General features: G+C 35.0%; 1 protein-coding gene across 2 annotated transcripts in view; it reads left to right on the top strand.

The window, feature by feature from the left end:
• Nucleotides 1-20,475, top strand: part of LOC136026014 (uncharacterized) — a 117,523-nt gene that overhangs the window by 37,094 nt on the left and 59,954 nt on the right. For both annotated transcript variants that reach the window (XM_065702164.1, XM_065702163.1), the window contains 2 exons: nucleotides 11,846-12,039; nucleotides 15,872-16,429. In XM_065702164.1, coding sequence (XP_065558236.1) covers nucleotides 11,962-12,039; nucleotides 15,872-16,429 — 636 coding nt within the window. In that variant the 5' untranslated portion in view covers nucleotides 11,846-11,961. The remainder of the gene's footprint in view (nucleotides 1-11,845; nucleotides 12,040-15,871; nucleotides 16,430-20,475) is intronic.

The raw sequence follows: 20,475 nt of genomic DNA, 5'->3' as shown, positions 1-20,475 counted from the left end.
AATCAACTACTTTGTAGTGACTTTAACCTGTTAATTTGTAAAGTTATCAAACTTTTCTACCTTCCCAGCTTCGAAATACTCGGGTTTGTGGTTGAGGAGATTTTATCATCAACAGTGTAAGCTATTTTCTAAAAATATGTGGGCGGGTTATACGCAACATTGGATCTGGAAGAGTAAAATGCTAAATTTGAAAAAGATCCTTCAGAACATTCACAAAACTGTACATAAGATTGTCGATAATGGCTGCAGTGATAGCTGTAATTCAGTTTAGAATTCAAAATATTGTCTTTGTTTTCTTCCTTTCTTCACGATTTTATGTTTGATCAAAATAAGAATAGATGAGAATACTCACTCGTTAAAACAAACGGTGCGCCCCACCTTAATTACAATTTTTTACTAAGAAAATTATCATCATGGGGGATGTGATGCTGCTGACTTGTGATTAAAAAAAAAGGCCGGAGCGAAAAAAATACTTACCTCTCTGAAACTAACTCACCGTTCCTTTTGTGCCTGTTTGTTATTCTAAGCAAAATTTAAATCCACTATCATATGCTCAAGATCAAACAGCAATAGAAGCAGTGGAAAAGAGAGAGAGGGAGATCCCAATTAAAAAAGTCAGAACCAGCACAAACACACACCTTATTTGCAGGCCTGGACGATGGTACCAATAGTAAAAATATACGAACAGCTCAATCTTTGATGCACCAACAACTTGTTATCCCATCCGATACAATTGTACAAAGCCGTTGTCTCTTTTTCTCAAAGGAGATGGGATATTTCAAAATAGTTATAATACCTGCAAGGTTTTCGTAAAGCTAAAGAAAAAATAGGAATTTTAATCGGTGAAGCTTGAATGTTACTTTGTAAATGTAAAATATGAAATTTTTTGTTTGAGGGGAGAGGAATAAACGACAGTTATACCTTCTTTGAACTCACTTTTGCATACTTTTTAATGCATTGAAGCTATAGAATTCTTAAGAACTCCACAGAAGGAAAACATAACCATACTTCACAAAATTAGTATTTTTCGTTGTCACTTTATTTGGAAAAGCCCTTTTAGAAAAATGATAATGAATTAGTAAATGTAATAGATCGGCTGATTGATTTCTGGTTGTCAATACGGGGTCTGGGGCGTCATCTTAGCTGCCACAAGGTCGGAAGATAAGCTAGCCACCCATTGTGTGTCCACCATCAAAGCCTCTGAAGAATCGTTATCATTTCTTATCCTATACATTTAAAGCATTGGTTATGTCATGTGGACTTCATCATAAGTGTAACTAACAAATACAAAGCAGAAACAATAGGGAAAATCTTTTCAAGACAGCGGAAATCAGTTCTGTGAATATTTTGGCCCTATGTCCTAGGGCCATCTTCAGCACAATACGAGAACGAGAGAGAAAATATGTATATATAAATAAACTTACATTAAGTTTTGAGAATTAAAACTAATAATGTTTTTTAAAAACTTTTTTAAAAACAGCCCTAGCATCCTTACTTCAACGAAGTTCAACCAGGACTGACAAAAAGAATGAACTGAGAATATAAATTCATTCAAAATAAAGAGAACAAAGTGATTAAATGCAATTTCTCAGAGCCAACCTTGCATTCTTAGCTGCTTGTCTCAAAGGCCTTTTAATAAATGGCCTGGCAAATAAATATTTGCCAGTAGCCCGGATAAAGGTGCCCGCATGGGTAACCCATTTTTTTGCTGATAAAAAGAATCGCGAAATTGAAAATACATAGAAAACTTATTACAAATTTTAACCAGAGTCATTAAAACTTCACAATCAATTCCCGTCGCTGAAACCTCGATTAATTGATTAACTCACTAAATTCTTTATACTCAAATTTGACTAAAAATGATCTAACAAAATATTTTACTAAACCGATTTATAATAGTATTGAACCAGCTACGAAAAGGCCTTTGAGACAGGCTGCTAAGAATGCAAGGTTGGCTCTGAGAAATTGCATTTAATCGCTTTGTTCTCTTTAGTTTGAATGAATTTATGTTCTTACTTCATTCTTTTTATCAGTCCTGGTTGAACTTCGTTGAAGTAAGGATGCAAAGGCCGTTTTTAAAAAAGTTTCGAAAAAAACATTATTAGTTTTAGTTCTTACAATGTAATGTAAGCTAATTTATATAATATTTTCTCTCTCGTTCTCGTATTGTGCTGAAGACGGCCCTTGGACATAGGGCCGAAATATTCACAGAACTGATTTCCACTGTCTTGAAAAGATTTTCCCTATTATTTCTGCTTTGTATTTGTTAGTTACACTTATGATGAAGTCCACATGACATAACCAATGCTTTAAATATATAGGATAAAAAATGATAGCGATTCTTCAGAGGCTTTGATGGCGGACACACAATGGGTGGCAAGCTTATCCTCCGATCATTTGGTAGCTAAGATGACGCCCCAGACCCCGTATTGCCAACCAGAAATCAATCTACCGATCTATTACATTTACCAATACAAATGCCTAGGGGGAAACTTTGAAATTGAATCGGAAACTCTTTTAGAAGGCTAGTAGGTCTCTCAAGAAAGCTACGACATAATCCATAACTAGTTATCTTAATTTCTGCTCTAATCAAGGTCTATTGCTTTCTAAACCCTATTTGGTTTCATATGGACTTATCTCTGCATATAAAAAAAATTTTCTGGTAACAAACTGTAAGTAGGGACCGACCTGGCTCAATAGCAACCGAAACTCCAAAAACCGGAATTTTAATACCAATAGATATATCAAAAGAATTGGCTTATTATGGTCATTCCAAATAATTAGTTTAACCAAATTAATTAGGCTAAATCTTACCTATTAAAGGCTACGAGCCTGAGAAAATTTGCCATATTTTCGAAAAATGGGGGAAACCCCCTAAAAGTCATAGAATCCTTATGAAAATCATACCATCATATTCAGAGTATCAGAAAATCCTATTGTAGAGGTTTCTAGCTCCTATCTGCAAAAATATGGAATTTTTTTGCCATAAGAAACATCACAGTTTCGTGTTCATTTGTTTTTTTTTTTTTTTAGGGCTAATCATATCAACCCATCGTATCGGTCGTATTGCGTCGGCCGTATTAGCCCTAGAACATCGTGAAAGGGCTCATTTGAATGGAAATTAAAAGCTCTAGTGGCCTTTTTAAGTGACCCAAAAGATTGGAGGGCAACAAGGCTCCCTCCTTCGCCCCTTTTTTGAGATTGCCCCTTGATTTGAGAGTGGCGATCTCAAAACTTTGAGATAGCCAATTTGTTCATCATAGTTGAAAAGCCCAATAACTATGCCTTTCGATGTAACAAAAATGCGTACCGAAGTACGCATACATTTTAGTGTGGGAGGAATTTCTATCTGGGATTTTTTTTATGGGGGAATCTTCCATGGGAAGGGAAGTTTACAGGGGGTGAACTTTTCAGGGGAAATTATACACTGGGGGAATTCTTACTGTTTTAAAAATAGAGTTAAGAGAAAGAGTCAAACTTTAGCGCAAAGAGTGAGGCGTTGAGAAGGAAAAGCCCCATTCATATACGGAGTAATTTCTGTTCGTTTTAAGTTTTAATGTTGCTCCTTACCTCCATTTAAAAAAACTTTTTTTTATTTAATTTGATCAGGGATGCTCAGCCAAATGGAAAACTTATCTATATAAATTCCTGCTAAGGTCTTGCCACGTTGTTACCAGAAGGAGGGTAATCCTCTTTCCAAGACCAGGTGACTTTTTTTAATAGAAAATATTCTAATGGCTTAACGAAATAGAAGTAAAATGTTTGTAATAAGGGTTGAAATATAAAGCTCAAATATTTTCCCTGACTTTCTTTGATTTGAATCTTTCTTGAAATATTTTCACATACCTTACTGTGGCAAATGCTCCTTTTTACTGAATTTTCTGTACCACATTCTCCGATGCAGAAAGGAGAGGGAAGACTTTCTGTTCCTAAGAAATCAGCTGGAAAAATGAATAGCGGCAAGGGCTAATAATGATACGAAGCAACGAGTAGGGCTGATAGCCCCATGCCTTTTCAAAACCGGAACATAATTTTCGTTTTACTGACAGAAAAAAATGAATGAGCATGGATTGTCAGCATACATATACTGATATTTATTCCTTACAGTTTTGATAACTTTGTATTTATGAAAATTAAAAAAGTGAAACCATTCAAAACGTGTTTTGTTTTTAGTAAAGCGCAGATTATGTTCTGTTCTTGAGAAGGCATGGCGGCTATCAGCCGCATTAACGTTCATTTTTGCTCGTTTTGAGTTTGAGTTGGCTATTTATTGTAATTTCCGTTCGTTTTGAGTTTTATTTATGTATTGACAGTGATTTGTGGTATTTTTTGCGCCTGGAAAATTATTTTACTTTATTTTCGCTCATTTTTGGCTTAATGAAGCTCTTTACGTTTATTTGAAAAACCTGCTTTGTGGAAAAATTTTTTAAATTAATTTCTGCTCGTTTTTTATTGACATAGTCTTTTTCATGAAAAAAGTAATATTTTATATCTTTTCAGTTTTTTCCTATAAGAATCCATTGTTTGGGTTGCTATTTGTATTTTGGAGAAACTTTTTTTTAACTATTTTGAATCCTGACGCAAACAGTATCTTTTGATTTAATTTTATAACTCCTGAAGTTGAGTTGAAAAATAAAACAATACAATTCTCAAAAGATTCTATCCATGTTATTTGATAGCCTGGATACAGTTACACTCTTTTTATTTATTTAAATTGTAAGAGCAGAAGTAGTAATTGTATTAGCCCCAAAAGTTTTAAACTAATACTCCCAGTCTTTCTCGATATGTTGCTGAGATGTCTTCTTGGCGACCATAGACAAAATGCCTTTTGATTTAGTTTAAAGCAATTATTAATTTTAAAGCATAATGGGCCAATTGTACGATTGTAGGGGTTGGATTACCCAATATCATTGCTGGACCATCGTACAAAATGGCAATTCCAAAATTTTGACTGGATGTGTTTGGAAAATGAACGGGCTCAAGAGAAGAGTCGCTTGCCCTCCAATATCTTTTTAATTTTAAAAAGGGCACTAGAAATTTTAGTTTTGAATCTTTGAATCTTTTTCTTTGAATTTAATATGACTATTATAAAGTTGTGCAGCCTGTGATATTGCTTATATCCCCTTTTGAAAACCAGCATGCACACAGTGTTTTCGTCTAATTGAAACTTTTCCTAAAATTTCCCGAGAAATTTCACCTTAATAAAAATCCTCCGAAACTTACCCTTAAACTTAATAATATAGTTAAGTTCTTCAGATATTTCAGTGAAATGTTCTTGAAAGTCCATATGCTCATAGTTTGTTTTGATTGAATTCAACATCCACCTAAATGTTCCTTAAAATATTTACCTTAATACCCTTAGATTTCACAGTAGTAGTAGTTGTAGCAGCATTAGTGGAAGTATGCGCATAGCATCTTTGGTTTCTTCATCATCTCCTTCAACACACGCTGAAAGTTTCAGCTTAATACCATCAACCGTTCTTAAAGCATTTCTGATGCGTCCACTTGACAACCTGCGTGGGCATAGTGTGTTTCTATTTAGTTCCATTTAATTACTATACATCGCAAAATTTTCACCTTAATATCCTTAGCTTTAATAGCAGTAGAAGTAGTATTAGCAGAAGAATTAATTGTAGTAGCCTAAGCTATAGTGGCAGCAGTAGTAATATAAGTAGTAATAATAGTAACAGTCGTAGTAGTATGAGTAGAAGCAATAGTATTAGGTTGAAACTATTAGCTTCAACCTAATTTCAACATCAATTCAAAATAATTTCGACATGATTAGTTCAATATCCCTCACAACTAGCCCTGATAGTTTTAATTTCACACACCAAACTGTTCCTAAGATATTGCTGTTGCACCCATTTGGCAGCCTGCATACAGACGGCGTATTGTAATTCAATTCGCCTCCCCCTCCAAATACATTGAAAATTTTACCTTGATACCCCTAGGCATAGCTATAATAGTAGTGACAGCAGTAGTATTGATATTACAAGTAATAAGTATTAACAAATTGATAAACATTGTAAACATAAACATTGTAAAAAGTATTAAAAAAAAAATCAACAGGACATTCCTCTCATCAAGTCCTAGAGGTTTCAACTTAATACAATTAGCCATTGCTGTGACATTGCTGATATGTCTTTTTGATAACCTGTATATTATCAGATTTTCCTCTCAGAGCTCTTAACCTTACAAGTAGTATCAGTAGAAGTAGTATTAGTAGTAAATGCAGCAGCCACAGCAGTAGTGTGTATGTATTGCCTTTTGGTGAGATGATATTCCCCTTTAAGCATTCTCTGAAAGTCCCAACTTAATACCCAAACCAAATGTTAAGATATACTATTTTGACAATTTGCATGCACATAATGTCTTTTGATTTATCTTGAATTTCCCCTCAATATTGGCCTGGTAGTATCAGCAGTGGTAGTTGTAGAAGCAATGATAGCATGCAAATATTGCCTTTTTTGTCAACTCTCTTATCATTTTCTGAATTTTTCAAATTAATATATTCAGTTCTTTCAATGTTACACCCTTTGGCAATCCTTGTACACGTAACGCGTTTTGATTTAGTGCACAACATTCTCTGAAAGGCTTACCAAAATGCCCTTCATCTTCTTGGAAAGTAAAGTTCAAATATGTATACCTTTCTCAATAACAAAAACTGTTGGTAAACAGTGAACAAATTGCCTAACTTACAGCCCTTACCCTGAGGACTTTGGGTAGGTTGACATCCCCAAAGAAATAATTAATAGACCTTCAAAATTGATCTCTGATCTGAAAAAAATAGATCTCTCAAAATTTTGGTCAGATATATTTTGGGGAATGATAGGATTGGGTGGGGCTGAATGCCCTCCATTAATTTTTAACTATTAAAAAAGGCACTAAAACTTAAAACTTCCAATCAAATGAGCTCCATGACATCCAAACCTTATACAACCACCTGTTTCCGAAAAAACCTTATATGCCCCGGGGCATAGCTTACAACCCTTTCCCATGGATTCTGGCGGATTGTGACCACCCTAAAGATATTGTAATATGGGATTTTTGGACTATTGGTAACAATGCCTGTCTCACAATTTCAATTGAATGTGTTTTGAGAAAAGAGGATGTCACGGATGGGGCTAGTTGCTTTTTGCCATGTCCGACTCTTAAAAGAGATATGGAAATATACATTTCAAATTAAATGAGCCTCTTCTAAAGTTCACTCGATCATCCCCTCCATAAAACTCAGATTCTGGGGGATTCTTTCCATCCCAAAGGCCTTATTATATGATGTTTAAACGATTTTTGAACAAATGGCTACCTCAAAATTTTTATTGGATGCTTTTTTGGAAAATAAGACGTCCCCGATCAGTTTGACTCTTAAAAATGGAACTATAACAACTGATTTCGCATCCGATGAGCCCTATCTGGAGTTTAAACGACCATCCTTTCCATAAAAACCTTATATGCTCTCATGGCACAACCTACAACCCTTGCACTGAGGGCTGTGGGTTGTCATTCTTAAAAACATAATTTCCAGACCTTTCAACTGCGCTAACTAAAATGGATTAGGTGTGTTTTGAGGATGTAAGAACGTGGGGGAGGGGGGCTTGTTGCCATTAACTTTTGATGAATATAAAAGGAACTAGTATTTTCAATGATCGAATGAGCCTTTTTCGAAATTTCTACGAAAACAAAAGCCCATTTCAAAAATTCTACCAGATACATTTCGGGAAAGTACGAGACGTAGGGGAGGGGGGAGGGTCATCCACCCTTTGATCACTCTCAATCTTAAAAAAAACTAGAATTTCTGATTACCAATCCAATGAGCCCCTCTCCGAAGTTTATACGATCACCCTTTCTATATAAACCTTATATGCCCTCTGGGCATAACTTGCATCTCTTGCCCTAAGGGCTGTGGGTGGGGGGTTGTCATCCTCAAAGAAATAATTTCTGAACCTTTCAATTACGTTGAACAAAGTGGTTATCTTAAAATTTTGATCAGATGTATTTGGGGAAATTGTGGGCGTGGGAGAGGGGGTTAGTTGCTCTCCAAACACTTTCGAATATTAAACGAACAGTAGCCCTATCAATTTCCAATCGAATGAGCCCTGTCCGAAGTTTCTACGACAGCAAATGGCCATCTCAAAATTTCTATCAGATGTATTTTAGGAAAACACAAGGTTTGGGGGAGGGGGTATCGACCGTCCCATCACTGTCAATTTTAGAATGGGAATTATAAATTCTGATCACCAATCCAATGAGCCCCCTCCAAAGATTGTACGATCACCCTTTCTATATATGTGCCCTATATGCCACCAGGGCATAAATTATAACCCTTGCCCGGAAGGCTGTGGGGGGGGGATCATCCTAAAACCCGTAATTCCTGGACCTCCCAATAAAGTTGAATAAACTGGCTATCTCTAAATTTTGATTGGATGTGCTTAAGAGAAAGGGTGGGCGTGGGAGGAGGGGTTAGTTGCCTTCCAAACACTTTCGACTATTAAAAAGGGCACTAACCCTTCCAATTTCCAATCGAATGAGGTCTTTTAGAAATTTTTATGACAACTCCTTCCATGCGATGTGCCTTGGTCTAAAAAAAATAATAGTAATAATAATACATTGTGTCTATATCGCTCTAAACATAGACAGCGCTATTGCGCTGCCTATGATTTGCTAAGGAGTATTTGCAAATGCCCTCTCTTTGGGGGTCGCCTGACATGACCAGCCCTTTTGCTTGGGATAGGGGTCAGTGGTATAACTCTGTAAGCTAAGACACGGTGGGTTTGGAGAGTTTACGGTTAAACGAATTCCCCCATAATATCTGAATTTTATATATCAGGTGAAGGGGGAAAGCGCCTGGTCCTTCAGGATCTACAAGTAAGTACAATTTTGCCTAGTGTTTGTAATTTTAAGTAACCTCGTTTACCACCATAAAAAAATAACATTCAGTTAATTTTTTTGGTTATTCTAGTTTCAGTAGTCTATCTATGCTTGTAAAGTAATATTGTAAATACAGGGAATTGTTAGTTGCTGAGTAATTTAGCGTACAGCCTTCACATAATAGTTCATTCGAACCATTCTTGTTAAGCCATACGCTGGACTTTATGCAGGATGTAGAAGTTAAAGGCCCACTCTTGATACACTTATTGGAGAAAGGGGGTTAAAGCTGTCATAAACGAGCGGAAGCTAAACCTAAAGCTGCCTCAGCTGCTGTATTCCCGACATAAGACCCTTGGTATTCTCCCTGCTTGAGAATAACAATGCTTAGGGGAGTTAATTCACCCTGATTACAAAACAAGCTTTAATCTCAGAGTTTCTGTTCCTTACGTGACGAAACGATACTCTAACACAAGCTCCGAATGTCTCCCTTTTCCTTGATTCTATTATGGACCAAAGCTATGACATAAATGGTTTAAAAATGAATTGACCAACCAAAATTTAAAGAGATAATTTCACTGCTCAAGGTATTTACTTAGAAACGCTATTAAAAAAAAATATATATGCTTTTCATGGGGGTGGATGCTTTTCAGTCCCTCGAACCAATTGAGGGAAACCACAAACTGCAAAGTCATTTCCACTCTGGATTTAAATAATAGGCACCTGTTTTGACAATAGGAGGCTTGATTCATCTCATCAAAAAGTTCACGGTAGAAAACTGCAGTAAGGAGCGACGCAGGTTAATAGTTGCTGAGCCTCTACAAAACAAATTTTTATATCAATAGATGCATCAAAAGAATCCACTTATTATGATGATTACAAATGTATGATATTCATCAAGTTTAGTCTTACCAATCAACAGATACGATTCCTTGAAAATTTGCCTTATTTTCAAAAAAGGGAGGAAACATCCCATAAGAGTACATCAATCTTAACGAAAATCACAAAATAAGAATTAGCATATTCGAGAACCCTGATTTAGTGGTTTCAAGCTTCTATCTCCAAAATTGTGGAATTCTGTATTTTGTGGATCATGGATACGTATTTATGGTTTTTTTCCTTATGGGTGATCTTATGGGTAACCTCCCCCACCCTTCTTCCCCCAAAGTGGTCCGATCAAAATTTTAAGACAGCCATTTTGTTCAGAATAGCTATTTGGTTCGATAAATATTTCTTTGGGGATAACATTACCGCTCACAGCCCCTGAGGAAAGGGTTGTAAGTTGCGGAAAATGCTCATAATGTTCACAAATAGTATTTGTAATTGCAATATATAGCTCAGAGCATTGGGGTAAAGTCTTCGCGTGTAAATAGAATCGTTACCAGTTCAAACCCGGTTATTCCCTTTTTTCGAAAAAATGAAAAGGTATGACTTGAATTTTGTGATACAATAACATATTGGGGATGGTGGTATTTCCAAGAAAAATTTTCTAATGAGGGGGATTTACGACTTAGTTTGAAATCTTCCGCTAGAAATTGCCCAAGAGGATTTTAAGCAAGGATGGAATTGTCCAGGGGATCTTCTCCAGGTTTGGGTATTTTACGCGAGAAGAGGATACGCAAGTTGAGGAATTTTCTGTGGGAAGGAATTTCTTATGGAGGAAAGCTTGATTTCCCAGCATTATTTGAAAAGCGGTTACAGATTTAATTATTTGAAAATCGCGTACACCACTTTGTGCCTCACGGATTTCCAAGCATTATTTGAAAAATGATCAGAAAAAAAAATTCAATTGAAAGTAAGGAGCAATATTAACACTTAAAGTGAACAGAAATTATTCGTATATTAGGGGGGGCTGTCCTTGGGGGCTGTCCCCTCCTCAATACCTTGCTTTTTAAGCTAAAGTTTGATTTTTTGTCCCGATTCTTTAAGAAAAACTCCTGAAATGGAAGGGTCGTTTAATTGGAGTAAGAAGGTCTTTTGAAAGTCCTAGAGAATTTTTGCATGAAGAGCAACGTATTGAGGAGGGGGTAGCCCCCATCCCCTAATATACGACATAATAGCTGCACAGTGGTCAGGATGGCAACAGCAGTGATTAGGTCCATTATGTTCGAAAAGAAAATTAAGTTGGGAATCAAATGGTATATTTCTTTAATTTGTATCTAATTTACGTCCTTTTGATAACAAGGCCTAGACTAATATTCAAAGATGCAGCTATATCTTAGACAACATGCTGATCTTAAACCAAGACCTAAGTATGAAACAATCAGTGTAGTAGCAAAAGAGTAGCTTTACTTGATTCCTAATTTTTCTTTCTTATCTTTGCCATGAGCCTAACCAGTATTTTACTTAGGTGAAAGTGAATTCAAATGGATATAATGCTCAGGAGATTGCTTAGAGACGATGAGAAAAATATACGATTATACCCTGAAGCCCGGTGCTACATAATCGGTAAGCATAGTAGACCCCAGTGTATCTCAGCAAACGATTACGCCAATAATGAAAAAAAACTGAAGAGATTATCCCCAAAAAACTTGTAGTTGACTAAGGCTGAAATTAAATCTTCCTGCTATCTGACTACATAGGTTTTACCATTCTTTTGTGATAAACACCGAAAAATTTTGTGTAACTTTTTTACACTTTTACTGTTCAAACTCTAAAAGTGTTTACTATTCAAAATGAAAGAAATATAAAAGATTGTATGGAGATTACTTTTCATCAGAGAGAACAACTAATACACCCAAAAAATTCTAAGGGGGCGAAGGGGAGTACTAGAGAGGCTACCCTTCACAGATTATATATCACCATTTTACCATATGACTTCACATTCTTTAATGTTGCAGGAGCATCTGAACTCGACACCTTCTAGTTGTCACCCATTATATACCACCTGTTTTTGAAGACATTTAATAAATATAAATTTAAAAGTGAATAAAGTCATTAGAGTAATTATTTGTTTTACATAATAATTTTATCATTACAGAATGTATTAAAACAATTAAAACATCAAGGAGGCTACGCATTCCACCAGCAAGTGAAGGAGGCAGAAAAGTTTTCAATTGTACCTATCATCTGATCAATTATGGTGGACCAAACCATATGTTTGAGCTAAATTTTCAATATCTGGATCTAGGAAGAGTAGAAGCAAACGGAAGTTGCAGTGGAGGATACCTAAAGGTAATATAATACAATTATGAAATTTAATCGATTCTACAAATGTTTTACAGCCCTTATACTAGGTTAACTTATACTAGGTTACTAGGTTCCCTCCTCAACGCCTTGCTCTTTTCACTAAAGTTTGACTCTTTCTCTCAACTCTACTTTTTAAAACAGTAAAAAACTTTAGCGTAAAGAGCGGGGCGTTGAGGAGGGAACGGCCCCTTTCATATACGGAGTAATTTCTGTTCATTTTAAGTTTTAATGTCGCTCCTTACTTTCAGTTAAAAAACTTGTTTTTTTTATTTAATATTCTATAGGAGCAGAGAAAAACACACACACACACACACAAAAATTTAGCCGCTAAGCCCGACCACTCTAGTTTTTAATTCTTCGAAAAAATTTTTGGTACTAATTCTTATAACATAATTTTAAAAACCCTTCTCCCTCACAATAGTAGGACTGCCCGAGGGAAAGAGAAGACCAAAGAAAAGACATGTGGCTACTTCTTGCCAGAGTGTGCTAAAATTTAGCCATCTCATCTGGTAGATGACCAAAGTTTGGGAAACTCCTCCCTACAAGGAAACTAAATCAGGTACAGATTCTGAAAAGAAACAGCGAGAGTATTATCCCTTACTTTAAATTAAATTTTTCTAAAATCCGACCACTGTTCTGTTTCACCAGGACATTCATGTTCTGATTTCAACATATCCCCCCTCTCGTCACTATTAGACGTCACCGTTAGGACGCTAACGAGCCAAACTTGGTTGATGCCCGGCAACATGAATTTGTTGGTGCGATGATGAACAATTTTGAGATCCTTTCGTCCAAGACAGGCTTGATTGAGGACAGACTTCCAAGAGGAAAACACCAAAACATCTGCCTTGAATTTAGACCTTGTTTAATCAAGAGCATACAATTCCTTCAGATAGGTGCGCCAATAATATGATTTGAATTTAATGAATTTAAGGTATACTCTTTTTAAGATTTATTTAAGGAATCTTTTAATTTTCAAGAAATCTTGAATGGCGATTTTGTTCAAAATAGTCACAACGTCTATTAGCTATGCCTCCGAGGATGTCATGCCCCCATAGTCCTTAAGTCAAGGAATATAAATCATGCAATTTGTATATTTATAGATGAATAGATAAATCTGAAAAAGAGTATAAACTAAATTGAATATTCAAGTCAAAGCTTATCGCGTCAATTGCGCTTTGCTAAAAACAAATTATATTATAAATTGTTTTTCATTCACAATTTTTTTAAACGAAAAAAGAAAAGAAAAACAAAAAATTCTTGAATTGATGAGTTTCCAGGGATCAGTATCATTATGTACTAAATATTCGGGTCATTTTCATTAGTTTTCTCCAGTCATCTTGATTATTTTACAATGTTCTGTTTTTTGTTTATCGTCAAAGTCTTAAAAACCAAGGATGCCGTTATAAAAAAAAATTCAATAAAACACAAATGGCGTAATAGGCTTTAGAATGTTAACGGCAACAAAAGGGGGAACATCTCCTTGAAGTAATTTTTGTCCATTTTAGGTTTGGTTTGGACATTCAATTTAATTTTAACTCTTTAAAGATTTATTTATTCATGTATATCAGTATCAGTTATCTGTATGTTTGATATAGTTTATCTTTTTTTAATTTCTGTTGGTTTTGGGTTTCATTTATTCTTGAATTGTAATTTCTGGTGATATTTCTTCAGGGAAAAAATGTAAAAGTTTCACATTTTGTATATAGGAGCTTGGAGCGTCTACAGTTAGGTTCTTTGACATAGGGAATCTAATGGTTAAATTTTGATTTGAATTGCTTTGTTTTTTTTGGGGGGGGGGGGGGTGGGGGGTGGGGTGGGGTGTTTCCTCCTTTTTTAAAAACCTGGCAAGTTTTCTCAGGCTCCTAGCTCTTGATGGGTAATATTAAACTTAACTTATTTTAGATATTTGGAGTTACTATAAAAAAAATAATTCTGTGATATATTAATCGTTATCAAAGTTCATTCTTTTCAGAGTTTCGGTTACTCTTTGCCTGAGTCGCTCGTTACTTTCGTTGCCACGAACTGTTTGGAAAGGTTAAGACTGACACACTTTAGCTTTAATATTGAAGGTAATACAACAAAGCATAGGGACTGGGTGAGGTATGATATAACCCCTTCTATCCATAGGATCTACTTTAATGCTCTTTTTTTAACAATCTACGTATAATGAAAGAGAGAAATTAGCGTTGCAATTATTGCCTCAACTAAGCAATGCTCGTGTATAAGAAGTTGACTTTATTTACATATTTTTCAAACAGTTTGTGGTAATGAAGTGTAGGTAATTTGTGACCCGACTCAAGAGTAAGTGAAACTCTAAATACTCTAAAAAGTTTAGTCTTGCTTATTATAGGCTACGAGCCTCGGAAATTTTATTTGATTTTCAAAAAGGGGGGAAATCACCCTAAAAGTTGAAAAATCTTAATGAAAATAACACCAGCAGATTCAGCGTATCAGAGAATTCTACTGTAGTGGTTTCAAGCTCATATCTGCAAAAATAAAGAATTTTGTATTTTTGGTCAGAAGATAGATCGCGGATACGTATTTATTTGTTTTTTTTTTCCTCACGGGTAATCGTATCTATCCGGCGGTACTAGAATATCGTGAGATGGTTCATTTGACCAAAAATAAAAAATTCTAATGGCCCCTTTTAGCGACCAAAAACATTTTAGGGCACCCTGTTTCTCTCCCCCGCCTCTTTTTCCCAAAATCATCCGATCAAAATTATGTTCATCATAGTCGAAAAATCTAATTACTATGTCTTTGAGGATGACTTAATCCCCCAGAGTTTCCGGGGGAAGGCTGCAAGCTATGAACTTTGCCCATTGTTTAAATATAGTATTCGTTATTTGGATGTTTACAGACGTTTTCAGGGGATTTTTTAAAGAGGAGTGGGGGAGGGTGAGAGGGGGTTTACATGGGAAGATCTTTCAATGGAGGAATTTGTATTGGGCAAGATAATTTTCCCATGAAAGGGGCGCCGGATCTTCCAGTATTATTTAAAAAACTACCAAAAATCAAATAAAAAAAAAAGTTTTTCCACTTAAAAGTTAGGAGTAACATTAAAACTTAAAACGAACAGAAATTATTGAGGGGTCAATACCTCGTTCTTTACACTGAAGATTTTTTAGTACTTTCAAATTTATTGTAATAGAATGGCCTTTGTGATTCATTGGTCATTCTTAAAGAATTAGAACAAAATTCAAATTTTAGCGCAAAGAGCGAGGCATTGACGAGGTGGTGAAATCGTTCATATGCGTAATAATTTATGTACGTTTTAAGTTTTAATCTCGCTCCTTCCTTTCAGTTGAAAAAACTTTTTTTTATATAAATCCATGTAGTGACGCCCAATTTAACAGTAATGCTGTTAGTATTTTTTTTTTTTTTTTTGTTAAATCTTAATCCACATTACCGCTAGTAATTTTACTTACTGTAACAAATGTATTAACAGAAAAACGTTATATTCTTGTTTCTTAAGGTGGTAAGTTTAGCTCCGTAGCTTTAAGAATAAAAGGCTTTGTTTAATTATTCAAAGGATGGTATTTAAACGAAAATAAGCTGCGTTCTGACATTGTGATTTTTTTTCTTAAGAATTAATGAAGATAACAAAGGAGAAAAAAAAACAAAATAAATTAATGGGAAGCATAAATATTTAAGACATCATAAGTAATTACCAATAATTTTTCAGCAGATAATGTTTATTCTACTACATTGTAATTATATAAAAAGAAAAACACAGTTTACAAAAGGTAAAAACAAGCTCAGTGGACAGTAAAGGCTTATATAAATAAGGATTGATTAAAGTTTTTTTTTTCAGATTATAGAAGAAACCACCGATGAACTGAGAGTACTTAAATCAACCAGAGAAATTGGTCGGTTCTGTGGAAAAACTAAATCGAACACTTTACTAAGATTTGCTGATTCAATATACCTTTTTTACTATTCTGACTATCCAAAAAAGGAAAACCAAGTCCGAATTCGAACATCTGTTCTTCCAAAACTCATAGCTGAAGATCGTTTTCCAGGACTGACACATTCCATGAATCCCACCATTCCAGAATATGTAGACTGTGATAAACTTATTCAATCTTGCAGTAAAACTGGGTGTACAATTACTTCTCCGGGCTTTCCTGGTAGCTACATACGTGCAATTGTCTGTCGCTACTATATATCATTCAACCAAGGAAGTCAGATTATGATAGGTGGTAACATTCTAGATGAGTATGATGTTGGTACAATGGAAGAAAATTGCAAAAAGTGTGATAGAAATGTACAGCAGACGCAGTGCCGGAATGACAGAATATCTGTGTTTGAAGGAAGGCATGATTTTACCGAAGAAATTGTTAGGTTTTGTGGGAAAGGCTCAATTCCAAAGGTAATTATTTAGCGATTCCAATAAGATGTGTTTAATCTGAGTCTAGATTATGAACCTGTAACAGGGAAATGTCCACCAAGAGGGTGAAGCACTAGAGAAAAATATGGCCTACCATCCCTCCAAATGACTACAACCTTGCAAACAGTGCCATAACAAATAAGCTTAGTATAGTAATTTCAACTTAATTTGTCTTGAGATTGAGATTTTGTTGAAAATGAATGATCATCAAATTTTGGGTAAAAGGAAATGGAGAACATATAAAAGTCAGCAATGGTAAGCTTCATCCCCCCCCTAAAAAGAGAATATAAAAAAAGCTTGTTAAGAAGCTAAATTTGGGGATTTTATTTCTGGTAAAACAACCTAACATACATATTAAAATGTTGTTGTGAATACAATATTATCATTTCTGAGATTAGGTACAGCTATTCTGTTGAGAAATAAGGTCAATTGCTCCTCGACACTTCTACGGGATGTAATGGCATACATTTCTTGCATTTGTATTTGAGATAGACATTGATAAACCTTACTATTCTGACACAGGGACTTTGAATTGTGTGGTAAAAATAAGAAAATACTAGACTCTAAAACCCAAACCAGTCGTATTGATATCCATTTTACGGCCCTTTGGCCAAGAAGATAGAACTGGGTCGACCTTGGTTAAGCTTACAGAGTTACCCCGCAGAGCCCTGTTCTAAACAAAATAATTGGCAACACCAGGACGAAAAACCCCAACCCTGAAGACCGTTGGTTTACAGTTTCCGCACGATCACAACTCTGCCAGCAGGTCAACTTGACTTTGTATTTAACGCACAAATTATCAACCATTTCAACCCCTCCTGGAATATTTGATACCAAATTAATTTTCCGTAAATTAAACATTGGTTCCCATGTGTCTTTATTAAAAAGAAGAAAAAAAATGGAATTGCAATTGGAAAAAAAATGGAATTGAATCAATAGTAGGAATTAAGACTGCTTTCGCTGCTTCATCGTCCATACACATAGTACATTTTTCTTACAGTTCATGGTTGTGGCAGTAGCTGCAGTCTTTTAAAGTGTGAACCACAGCCCATAGTAACCAAAAGTTGAATAAGCAAGTTTTGAAAAAAAAACTGCCTAAAGAGAAAAAGTTACCATCTTACACTGACTCAGGAATAGTAACTATTATTTCGGTTAATCTTAAAAGTAAAATTTCATTGCGTAAACAAATCTGTGGTGATCACAAAAAGCCTGAAACCCCTCGAAAATAGTACCAGATTGAAATTAAAACTGTAATAGCCTACTGAAATCAGCATGGCCAAAAACCTTGTACAGGAGAATTACAGTCCTCCACTTTGAACAACAAGTTTTGACATCTGTAAGTTTCATATGGTATTAAAAAGGCACGTTTTGTGCCATTTCTCAAGTGGAAAGGCTTGGAAGTATAAAACGGTACAATTGTAACATTTATGGACAAAAAACCTTAACTGGAGGTTTACACTCGCCATTGCGAAAACAAATGTATGCTGATTTACAAAAGAGCCTGGAATCATTTGAATGGCGTAAGGTAGACATGAAAAGTGCACCGTTGGAACCAGCATTGTCAAAAATTTTATATAGGTGAAATATAGTCTTCCTTTATGAACAACAAGGAAAATAAATTTTTTGCATGGGTAGCACGGATGTGTTTTTTTTTTACCAGGACTAGCGGGTTACCAGAATATAATAGAGAGATTTTTAATGGCTTATTCAAAAGATATGGCTCATATAAACGTGATTTTGATAAATTTCACCATCTTCATGTGCCATATGGCACTAAAACTCTACCGCTGGTGCTATTTCTCAAGCGAAAAATCTTGGGTATAAGAAATGTCAAATTGGACGAGGCCTAGGATATATGGCGAATTTGGCAGCAATTCCCACCGATATTCTCCCAACCGTTCTTTTTTTTAGCTTGCGAATAATGTTTTAAGGAGTGACAAAATAGGATTCCATGATGGAGCTCCCCTGATCCCTTTTTATTTTGGCAGCAATTCCCACTGATATTCTCCCAAAACTTCTTTTTTTTTTTAGCTTGTGAAGAATGTGCTAAGGAGTGACAAAATAGGATTCCATGATGGAGCTCCCCTGATCCCTTTTTAGCTAATTTTGCTCACAATTACTCACAAGTTTTACATTATATACTCGTGTGAAAGTTCTTCGACCTCATAAGAAGACCACAATTACAACTCCTTTACAGCGTAGAAAACAGTTGCCATTACCTTGTTGACAGGAATATCAATCATTTTTAAAATGCTCCTCATATTGTGGCATTTAGTGGAACAGAGAAGACTGTCACCTGCTGTTGCTGCCAACAAACCCCTTTGAGCTTTCTTCGTAGGTGCTACATTATGTTTTATAAATTTGTACGAAACGAATAAATCTCCACAATGATATGTACCTATGTAGAGTGGGAACCATTTGACCCTCACTTCCTCCAGGCCTAGAGAAAATTGTAATTTTGTGTATAATGTCGTATGTTTTTCATAACACTCGTTTTTTAGTTTTATATCTATTTTTGACCTCTTCCAAAAATGCTGAGTTCTTTCAAAAATAAAGCTGTGTGCGTCTGTCTAAATTATTTCACTTTCTCAATGGAAATTTTTCAAAAGAATAAAAAAGACAATCAAAATTTGAAAGATTAATTGGTTGTATTAGCTTAGGGTGTGTTAGACTAGAATGTCTACTTACTAGCTGTAAGTAGGACCTGTGTCCTACTTATAAACTTATAAGTAGAACTTATAAACTAGCTACAGTATTGTATTTTGAGAATTAAAGGTGTATTCTCTCTTGTATGTATATATGTATATATATATATATATATATATATATATATATATATATATATATATATATATATATATATATATATATATATATATATATATATATATATAGGTTTATCAAATTTAAGAGGCATTAAAATGTTCTTAGAAGAAAAACATTCTTTTAAGTGAAAACTGTTTTTAAATTGTTTTAGGGTTAATTAAATCACCACAAGCCACATAAGAATTTGTTCTAATTTCTGCTAAGAGTATATGGCTTTGTGGAAGACAGTTTTTGCCAATCTTTGTTTTCTATTCTGTAGCAGAAAGAGACATCCATTCTAAAGGTTCCCTATTCCTAACCTTTTTATGCCATAACTGTTTTTTTTATTATTATTTAACCATAGTTCTAAGCATGTAGCTTAGTGATGAGAAGCGAAGTACTATCCCTTACGAATGAAGTGGCTTAACACAAGACAGTATGATATGAGCTGATATAAACTACAAATGACTGTAAGGCCTTGGCATCAAACAAAATAATCATCATGGTTAGTGAATAGATGCGCACCTTATCAACATAATTCGATTCGATTCGAAGTCCTACCCATAATGCACTTCAGTTTTCTCCATGGTCCATTTTGACCCTGAAAAACCCTCCCTGCTGTCTAATAGTATCATACTAGATACACAAATACGATACTTGAAATATTCATTCCAAATCACTCTTATTGGCCTACTTCATCTTAGTTCACACAAAATATATTACTTCTTGTGAGTTGTTTCAAACAGACTAAATTGGCTACTTAGGTCTACTTTTGCAGTATTAGCAGAGTTTCTAATAAGTTTTCTTATTCATTTAAATTCTCAAAGGTGTTTTCTATAGGGTTTTGGCTTGTGAGATGTTTCAAACAGGCTAAATTGGCTACTTAGGTCTACTTTTGCAGTACTAGCAGGGTTTCTAATAAGTTTTCTTATTCATTTAAATTCTCAAAGGTGTTTTCTATAGGGTTTTGGCTTGTGAGATGTTTCAAACAGGCTAAATTGGCTGCTTAAGTCTACTTTTGCAGTAGTAGCAGGGTTTCTAATAAGTTTCCTTCTTAATTTAAATTCTCAAAGGTGTTTTCTATAAGGTGTGGCTTGTGAGGTGTTGCAATCAGGCCAAATGGGCTATTTATTAGTTAACATGCTAGGTTTTGGTAGAGGACAATAGAGCTTTTTTGTGTTTTCTTTATTTTAGGGTATAAATTAAAAGGAAAGTTGTACTTT

The sequence above is a fragment of the Artemia franciscana genome, chromosome 4 (genome assembly GCF_032884065.1).
Source record: "Artemia franciscana chromosome 4, ASM3288406v1, whole genome shotgun sequence".
NCBI classification, from domain to species: domain Eukaryota; kingdom Metazoa; phylum Arthropoda; class Branchiopoda; order Anostraca; family Artemiidae; genus Artemia; species Artemia franciscana.
This window is presented reverse-complemented; position numbering and strand designations above follow the sequence as displayed.